This window comes from Saccoglossus kowalevskii, chromosome 6 (genome assembly GCF_978046115.1).
Source record: "Saccoglossus kowalevskii chromosome 6, keSacKowa6.1, whole genome shotgun sequence".
Taxonomy (NCBI): domain Eukaryota; kingdom Metazoa; phylum Hemichordata; class Enteropneusta; family Harrimaniidae; genus Saccoglossus; species Saccoglossus kowalevskii.
The window spans coordinates 22087382-22097578 of NC_140646.1; the positions used below are offsets into that span (position 1 = coordinate 22087382).

Consider the following 10197-nt stretch of genomic DNA (forward strand, 5'->3'; position numbering starts at 1 on the left):
TCCTTTGGAAATCAAACACAAAGTTTTGTTGTGATGTGTTTTCATAGTAAATCAAACACAAAGTTGTGTTGTGATGTGTTTCCTTTGGAAATCAAACACAAAGTCGCATGTTTGTTTAATTTTTCAGTTAAGCTATCCTTTGACAAATTCTAGTGTTAAATTCAAAATTGAATTGACTTGCGTTGTTATTACAAAAACACTGATTGATGGATCCAGCTTCTTGGCATGCCCAATGAAATCATTCAATTTAACTGAGGTCAAATACAGCTTTTTACTAACACAATCACGCACAGATTTTTAAGAATGACTATGAAAAGATGCTTAAGTGAAACCATGTGAATTGGATATATACATGTGCTATTACATTTCCAGAATTTGTCATTGTGGTTGGCCCATGGACCCTTATGACTCTAATTGTTAGACCCCAGACTATTATTAATAACAGATATTAATACCACTGTATTAATATGAAACATTGCCTACTACAAAAAATCACTATGGGCGATGTGTCAGCTCCTGGGTGAAAAGAAGAGTGCCAAAACACCACTCCTAAAATATGATCAATTATATGAAACATCACCCAGGGCGATCTTTCAGATAAAAATACAGTTTATCAAAATCTTAACAATAATTTTAATTTTTGTTTTAGTCCTGACTTGCATATTTTGACAGTTGTTGATAAAAAAATAATCAATATATTATCATTTTTATTTTACCTGTAAGTTGAACACCACTACTTCATATTCATGTTCACGTATTGTATGGTTGGATTAGATCAGATTATTTATAGTTGTGTTATTCTGTGTTTCAGGGTGGGATAAGTGGTAAAACTTCACTCACAGCGTACATACTGATTGCGCTGATGCAAGAGAATGATATGTTGGATGGCGAAATTCCTGCGGTAAGTATTGAAAACACATCAAGGAATTAATTACTATGATCTTTCATTGAGCGTATATATCTTATAGTTGCATTGTCAGCACAATTTTGTTTGAAAGCTTTGACTGTTATATGCGTGTTCTGTTAATAAAAACAGCTACGGTATCGGATATCTTCCTGGCCAATAACCAAACATCACGGAGCAGTAGCTTTGTAATAGATCATTTTCTGTTCACTGCGGGATCCAGCGTTATGTGTGAAATCGAGCATAAAACAGGACAAATAAAGGTCATAGCGTTGTAGTGATGACAAATATCGCGTGGGATTTGAAAAAAGTATTTTTGGGGGTATTTCCACGCATAATAATGTGCTGTACACATTTGATGATGGTCAATTTCTATGAAGTAATGATATCTAAACGCAATATTCCCCAGTCAAGGATTGGCCTTCGAAATTGAGCTATGAGAGAGGAAATTCAAGTTCAAAATCAAATAGTTCGATTTTTGAAGCAGACGTTTGGTCCACGTCTTTCGCACAATACGCGAGTTCTCGCAGTTAAGCAGAAAATCACCTACTGAAGGTGTCATCAAGTAACCGAATCACACGTGGGACCTCTGTATAATGATCAAAGATGGCTTTTATTTAATACAAAATCGATTCCCACTGAGATAGTATGATTTTCACACCAGATTTTGAGTTGTTTTCTGTACAGCTGTGTAAAGTTCCTTTCATTGATAGCAGAACAATTTTATTCATGTCTCCCCTGCGAACATACAACATTATTAGTTATAGTTATGTTCAGCACAATCCTATAGCAGTAATCAGACTGCAATGCCTGACATGAATTACTGTAGTGAAGGCAAATAATAACTTTCAGTCACTGAAATTCTAGATTTTGGTCAAGTAATCTTACAATTGAACGGGCGTCAACAAAGTACTGTCAACATGTACCGGTAAATTTAAGTGTTAACAGTTCATACTTTTTTAGGGGTCACACTCTCCAACCTTCATTGGTCTCTTTTCCAAATTACTTTTCGGGGAAAATGTCTGTCATTGTCATTGTTGTCATCATAAAATATTCATTGAATTTCATATAGTTTCAAAAATTAGTTATAAAGTAATGTTAGTGCTATATCAAGATGAGTAACAGATTATGTTTGAAACAAATGTTGGAATTAAATTAAATACATTTTGTGATTATTCCAAGGTGAATATATTCATGGTAAACACAATGTTCTTCACAACACCAAATTGTGAAGAACCATTTAATGATCCAGACTTGAATGTTTTTAAATAAATTCTCTGTAGGACCTGAAAAGTGACATTACTCGTGCAAAGAACAGCGCCACATCATATCTGGAGAGTCATTTCAGTTCCCTCAATGATCTGTACTCTGTTGCTATCGTGTCCTATGCATTACATCTTGTTCAGAGCTCATGGAGGGATATGGCTTTCCAGAAACTCAATACTTTCAAGACAGAACAAGGTGAGAGGGATGTCATTCAGATTTCAATAATTTTGGTGCACACTTGCTTTATTTTATGTAATTTTCTCTGATTGCTTATAATCTTAGACCAAATGAACATAATTTGGTATTTGCTACTGGTATATTGATCGCATTTTTTTTTCTATGTGAAACGTGACAAAACTTGGGTTTGGCGTTAAAAGATTATACAAGAAATGCAAATGTGCGGCCATCTTGTTTTTCCATTGACATATGTTTCTACCCTTATATAACACATTTATGGATTTAGCTAGCAACGAAAATGTAAAAATGTGAAATTCTTTACATTTTGCTGAGATAAACATTCTATCAAATAAATGACAAAGATTAAATTTCCATGGAAACAATGACTTTTGTGACTTTCCCTATTTTGGTCATTTTGAAAAAAATGTTTTCTCTTTGTAAACCCTTACAGCATAAATTTCATTCCAGGTTTTTATAACAAGAGCAAAAATACTTTTCATTTCTTACCTAAATAACCGATCTTAAATACATGGCCAAATGATTTGGAGCATAAATGACAATGTATAATATAGAATTATTGATTTGTCTATATTATTGACAACTCTCCATAACGTGGTTATAAAAGAAATTTTTTATTTTCTATTTTTTTTTGCATAGATGGACTTGCATTCTGGAGTGAGAATAACGGACCAGTTGATGATAAACCTCAGAACTACTGGTACTACATGCCACCCTCTGCAGACATTGAAATCACTGGGTATGCTTTGCTGACGTATAATCTCCGAAGGGATTTGGATGGTGCTGGTCCCATTGTAAGATGGCTGACAAAACAAAGCAACGGATATGGTGGTTACTCTTCAACTCAGGTATCAGTCAGTCATTCATTTACATAGCCAATATTAAAGAGTTATGTGATTGGTAAATAACCAGGAGCTTAATGTGATTGGCCATGAACATCCATTTATTTGTTGAATAGAATAGTCACCATTTTAACAAAGTCTGTCTGCTTACTGTAAAAGGGTTAATTACATTGTATTCACGCATTTTCCAGTCAGCGAAATAAGCAAAATTAAAACCCAGTGAATATGTAAAATTGAGCATAAAACACATTAGCTAAATGATAAAACCGTGAATTTAAAACGCATTGAATATGCCTGAAATGCTAAATCAGTGAAATTTAAACCCACTGAAAATTTGTCATTGTACAGTATCATGCTGTAAAAACAAGTTAACCGTAGAATTGATAAATATGCACAGCTAATCAAACATAGCGAATGACCAGTTTGTTTCTAAAAATGCAAAAAACTTAAAACCTATCCTGATATTGGCCAATATACTGTTTATATATTTGGTTTTTTGAATGCTATTGCCTAGATATTGGTGACTATATTGGTGCCTTGGCAAAAGTTCTCTATACAAATGCATGAACATGACGTAGTGGAGCACTCATAACATGCAAAGTGTCTATTTGGTTTAACATTTAGCTGTTATATATATTCTAAGCTCATACATCTTTATGGCAGGCACTCTTTGACTGAACTTGCTGTGTTAGTATACAAAGACGAGATGTAATGGTTTGCATGTGTTTGCTTCTGATCTAATCCAGTTAATCCTGTAATAATATTATCCACATTTTTATGACTTTGATTGTTTTCTATTTTTTGTCATTCTCATTAAATTATTTTATATACAAAGTAAGCATGGATGTATTTGTCTTCTGTCTGCAGGACACTGTTATTGCGCTCGAGGCACTATCCGAGTTCGCAATCATGACAGGCTCTGGGGACAAGGATATTACCCTGGTCATTGAAACAAATGAATTGTCCACCTCTCAGCATACACTGGTTGTCAATAATGACAATTCTGTTGTTCTCCAGCAAATTCAGGTTTGTTTACATTTTATGATATCATACGTCTCTCTTCTGTGATTGGCCACTAAGAAGATACAATGTAACTGGCTACAAACAAGGTTCTATGTGATTCAATGTGCTATATGGGATTAGCCAATAACAAGGAGTTATGTGATTGGTTAATAACCAGGAGCTTAATGTGATTGGCAAATCATATGGTGCTATGTGATTAAGCAATGATAAGGAGTTATGTGATTGGCCAATTACAAAGAGTTTTGTGATTGGCCACTATCAAGAAGCTATTTTATAGGCCACTATCAAGAACCTATGTGATTGATGAATAACACAGATTTGTTTCTATCTATCAAGTATATATGATGAATTAAAGTTATAATACAAGAAGTTCAATTTTTCTATCATCCTCTGTTGTATTTTTCTACAGTAAATTGTGACATTTTTTGCCACTCAAAGTTGCCATAATTTGGTATGGATTAAAATTATATTACATGTTCCTTTTATTGAACAACATTTAGTTTTGTAAACAAAGTAATGAATATATTTTACACTTGTTGCATATGTCACATGGTACCCACGCTGAACACGTGGGTCTTTAAATACAAAAGGCTTTTACGTCTTGTTGTAATTGTTCTCAACTTTTCTTCAATAAGATTGTATGATTGCTTTGTTTTAATCATTGGAAGTCGCTTTATCTTTTATAGCTGAAGGACATTAGTGGTGATGTAATAGTCAGAGGTATTGGATCAGGTGTTGCCATGGTATCATTAAAAGTGGACTACAACATGCAAGAACCTGGAGGGGATGATGCTTTCAATCTTGTCGTGGTTGTATCTGACATAGACCAGAACAGAATCTCACTTGCAGCATGTGGAAGGTATGTCTGTTTGAATTACATTCTGAGATTAATGACTCTGCATATTTTCGGGTTTGCTGTATGTATTGTTTAGCTTCTTTAGCCTATATCTTCATACATTTTCATATATTGTGAACATTTTCTATAGCAAAATATTAAACATATCAAATAAGTAAAAAAGTAAACCAAATTGTCCATATCTTGTTACTAATTTACCTATTCAAAGTAAAAAAGTTTTTCTAATTAATGGATCTCGGTAATACAATGACATTTCGTCATATGTATTGGCAGTATTGTATGTCCTCATTTATTCCATGACTTTTAAGAAAACGAACAGTTTTACTTTCAATTCTGTGTAATACTAATTTCTGTTACCAGAGTTTCACAACTTTACACTGAAAAAGACCAATTTGTCAGTTAAAAAAACACTATAAACGACTAGAAAACAAACTAAAGTTTGCAAAATCTATGTGGATAGTTTAGGTTGACTACATTCCGTTATCTGTTAGTTAAAACCCATTTCATGTTGATACTGATTTTGTTTTATTTTGTTGCACTAGTTATTTAGGTGAAGGCTCTAGTGGTATGTCCGTAATGCAGGTGGGCTTACCATCAGGATTTTTTGCTAAGGAGGATGATCTGCTAAATATGGTTGGTGTTACCCCTGGATTAAAAAGATTTGATGCAGATGGCTCCAAGGTCGTTTTCTACTTTGATGAGGTAAATGTAACGGCTGAAAATAAATAATTTATACACAAGTATACATCATTTCAAGTTTATAAAAAACTCGTTGACATGTCAGTGGAAGTGATATAATGGATTATACATAAAATAACTTTGAGCATCATCTAGTCATATCTAATACCCCTTCATTTCTTGGTTATATCACTAGATTCTCAACAAGACTCAGACTTGCGTGACTGTTGGAATGAGCCGAAGTGAAGCCGTTGCTAACAGTCAACCAGCTGCTGTAGAGATCTTTGATTATTATAAGCCTGGTAAGCAGCACTGTTTATATCCCTGCTACATTGCAGAGCCCTGAAACTATGCAGCTCCATTAGACATTTGATTTAACACTCAACCTAAGTTCCATGTTATATTATTATGTCGGCCATTTTGTGGTGTACTCAACTTTTTAGCTCCGCTGTAGACCTTGTCAAGCGGAGCTCATCATATGAGTGATTGTCCGTCGTCGTCCGGCATCCATCTTATTACTTTGATACTTGGTGTATGTGTACCTTTCGCAGACCTCTCTTAGATTTGTTCATTTCGTGATGACTTCTTCAATTCTCTAATTTTGATGAATATTTTTGTCGTTTTTGGTGAAAATTGATATTTTCGACTTCTTGTTGAAAACAATATTACACATATAGGTACTACAGGTAGCCCACTCTCAGATTAGTTCATTTTCTAATTATATCTTCAGTTCTTTAATTGAAACATTTGGAACCCATAGATTGACTGGTTGACCCATCAGGGTTTGTGTCATCACAATCTTATCATAACAAGATATAATCATAGAAAAAGTGGTCTGGTAATAATAGCATTTTTTTTTTATTTTACAGAGAAAAACGTGGCCCAAATGTATTCCTCAGAAACATTACAAAACACCAACATATGTGATGTCTGTGATGACTGTGACGGATGTATCTATTCTGGTACCAGCTCCAAACCCAAAATGATTGGATATGTGACATTTATCATTTACTCTACTGTCCTGTCCATCCTGTTAACCATATTTTATCAATACTAAATTTGGTGTGTCTTGTCATTTTTATTATATACCAAACACGAAAAATGATTTTCTTGTAATGTATCGCTCATGTTTTTGTATCTAAAATGTTGAAGAAAACAAGTTTTTGAAAGTGTATCCATATATTGGTGTGCCCCACATTGTACATGGATTATATGTTGTAGCCTTATATCTCGTGTGAGGCACAGTAAATGTGATAAAAAAATATTTTGCTATAATGTTTCTGTATAAATATTGCCTAATATAATCATGATGAAGTAGTTACATACAATGTATTTGTTGCTTTAATTTGTAGCTCTTAATTTTTTGACTAAATATTAACCAATAATTGCATTCTCAATCATCATTTTACAAACAGAAATCATAATTTCTAATTTTTCAATGCCAGTTTTTTTGTTTTCATATGCTAAAAGAAACGAAATATGAAAAAAATAGTATAAAGTGACGAATATATATTTTTTTCTATAGATAAATACTTTTCTTAGAAATCATAGGATACTATATAGATACAACAAGTAATGTTGTTTGTGCAAGGATTTTCTATGGCAGGGACTGTGCCTGTGTTTGGATGGTGTGCAAAAGTACTTAGTTTTTGTGACAGTGGAGATGACATCTTCTTCATTCATTTAAAAAAAAAGAAAATTCAGAGCATCTAATATGAAATAATAGTTTGTGTCACCTCTTGGATCTTGCCATTAATAAAAAACAACAATAATGTTTTACCTAATCGTGTTAACAATTCTTCAATTATTAAAATTAACATTCATTAATTTGAACGTTCGATAAATTTGCACCTGACACTGTCCTGTACATCACAGGGTTTAAAGGGCTGTGGTCGTTGTGCCACATCCTGTTTAATATGGGTCTTATAGTGAAATGCAGAACGCGTGTCAAATACATTGTTTAATGAAATACGAACACGTACTGCGTGATTACCAACGCCCTTTTTTTTGGTGACACAAAATTATGCCTTTAATTAAAATAAAGCAATTCTGTTCATATAAACATAATTATATAGTCCAAACACAGGGTGAGTTGTTCAGAAACAGATTTATTCTTATATTTGTATGCTTATACATTTCTTCATTGTAACATACATGTATTGCAGTCATTTGAATTATTTATATGTAGATGTTCTTTTGTTTTGATTTGACGATTTAATGCAATAAAACATACCAATAGTCATTGAAGTAAAAAGTTGAAAATGACTATAATGACAAAATATTTCGAAGGTCACTGTGAAAGGGAAAAACATTTTGACTAAATGTCAAAGTTAAATGTATTCAGGATGCCAATGTGCCAATAAGTGGTCCAGCCAAGCATTGTAAATTACTGCGCATTTCCTTCAAAGTCTTGTTGTCGTATGGTTCACTCTGAACCCAAACATGTTTTTTAACTTGTGTACTTAATAATTGTATTAATTCAGTTGTCCTGGTTTGACAATGTTTTGCGGAACTGTGTTCAGTTAAGATGTTTTCAGCATGTCGTTTTAACGTATATTAGTATAAAATATGCCTGTGTTTCAATGTCATAGACTTCTTTTTTTTTAAATATCTTAATGCTGAACACGAGGTTGCAGTACGTAACAATTGTATTTTAGTATGCTATGTTGTTGTTAATATTGCATTTCAGATTCTTATTAACAACAAAATTTAATATTGGTATTCTGGGTATCATATTATTTTAGATGTGTCATTTATGCGTTTGATACTTTGCTTCAGTATATGCATGCATCGGGAAATCAGATAATTTCGAAAAAAAGATTGTGACTTACAACTTATATACAATTACATTTAGGATAATAGTTCTTGTAAATATTAACTATTTTTTCTGAGATAATGTATTTATATTGAACTTACTTTTAAAAAAAATATCTCTTTATATTTGACTGAACACAGGTAAACCTGTCAATGATTGGGTATTGTATCAGAAATGAATGATTTGTTATTCCAAGGAATGTGGTTAACTGACAGTATGAATAATGATTGCATTTATAGTCTTGGGTACATTAAACCATAACGGTTTCAAGGTTCCTATTCATTTACATAATTGTATCACTTTGCTTATATATTCTGTATATGTAATAAAATTAGTTTCTAGTACATCTGTGCTTATGTTTTTTCTATACGTACAACATTGTGTGTGGTTTTATGATTTTCGCAAGATGAGTCTCGCCAGAGACATCATTGAGTTTTTTCGTCAGCCAAGAAAACTTAAAGTGCAAATGCATATACATCTTAGGATATCAAGACTTTTTTAATTGGTTTGTTTCATTTGAAATGAAACCAGGAAACGCACCAACCCAGGGAAGATTTATGCAAAAGCATGAACATCTTTTGGCAGTTAACCAGAATGCTGTAAAAATGTTGCTGAATGGGGGTGGTGTTAGGATCCTTCTTTTACGGATGACTTCAGCAATTAAATTCCCTATAGTGAAAGGGGTGGTGGTGGTCTCTTGGTTAAAACATGTACATTTGACAACCAATGTGGTTATTCTACGCTAAAGAGTTACTTTAGCTTGGAACAAGTATCTTCTTCTACAACAGAGTTGCTCATTAATGTATTAAAATCATGTGATGGTTCTTCAATTATTGGCAGGGGTCCAATCTAAGTTTTTTCTGTGTTTTTTTTCGAATTTTCATCTATACCAACATATCCACATTAAGTTGTCACACGCAACGTAATATTACCGTAATTGGTATAGTACAGGTGTGATGGTTCAAATACCAAAATAGCAACAGTAACAAAAAGAATTCCCTGGCGGCGGTGATAAAATACGAACACGGAGCCAACAGATGAGGTTTCAACTGGTACTGGTATTATTATACTCTGCAAACATCAAGTACAATAACGCGATAAAACTCCACTACTCCAATAACTAGATACTTAAACTCCAATACAATTCAACGAGATCTCCGATCTGATCTCAGTGCTGAACAACTCCCCTATATATACCCACACTGTCTATAAATAGATCATTACATCAGTATACATAATGAGTCTGGAACTTACTACAAATTTCTAGAATGTTCCATTACCTTCTACAGTGCCCTATTACCTATTCAACCAACTTCTAAAAATTCCACCCAGACACAGTACGGTTCTAGAACATTCTCAGTCACACGGAAGTGGTAAACAAGTCGTATGCGACATAAGTCATACCATTAAACCTATGCATTTCTCGGGATAATGACATGAATATCTTTTACAACATTTTCATCTGGGTATACCATCAACGCCCTTGAAATATATGACATATTTGGATTACCAAGTAACCTTGTTTTTTAATGTAATGTACTTTTGTAACTAGTACGCTAGGAAGCAAAACCCTGAAAAGCTGAACAGAAACCTGTTGTGGAGGGCCAACTCCTCTCAT

General features: G+C 33.3%; 1 protein-coding gene across 2 annotated transcripts in view; it reads left to right on the forward strand.

The window, feature by feature from the left end:
• Nucleotides 1–8923, forward strand: part of LOC100375357 (CD109 antigen-like) — a 45941-nt gene extending 37018 nt beyond the window's left edge. For both annotated transcript variants that reach the window (XM_085500190.1, XM_085500191.1), the window contains exons 25-32: nt 812–901; nt 2188–2365; nt 3005–3213; nt 4075–4233; nt 4917–5089; nt 5629–5788; nt 5961–6066; nt 6634–8923. In XM_085500190.1, coding sequence (XP_085356316.1) covers nt 812–901; nt 2188–2365; nt 3005–3213; nt 4075–4233; nt 4917–5089; nt 5629–5788; nt 5961–6066; nt 6634–6821 — 1263 coding nt within the window. In that variant the 3' untranslated portion in view covers nt 6822–8923. The remainder of the gene's footprint in view (nt 1–811; nt 902–2187; nt 2366–3004; nt 3214–4074; nt 4234–4916; nt 5090–5628; nt 5789–5960; nt 6067–6633) is intronic.
• Nucleotides 8924–10197: the final 1274 nt, after the last annotated feature.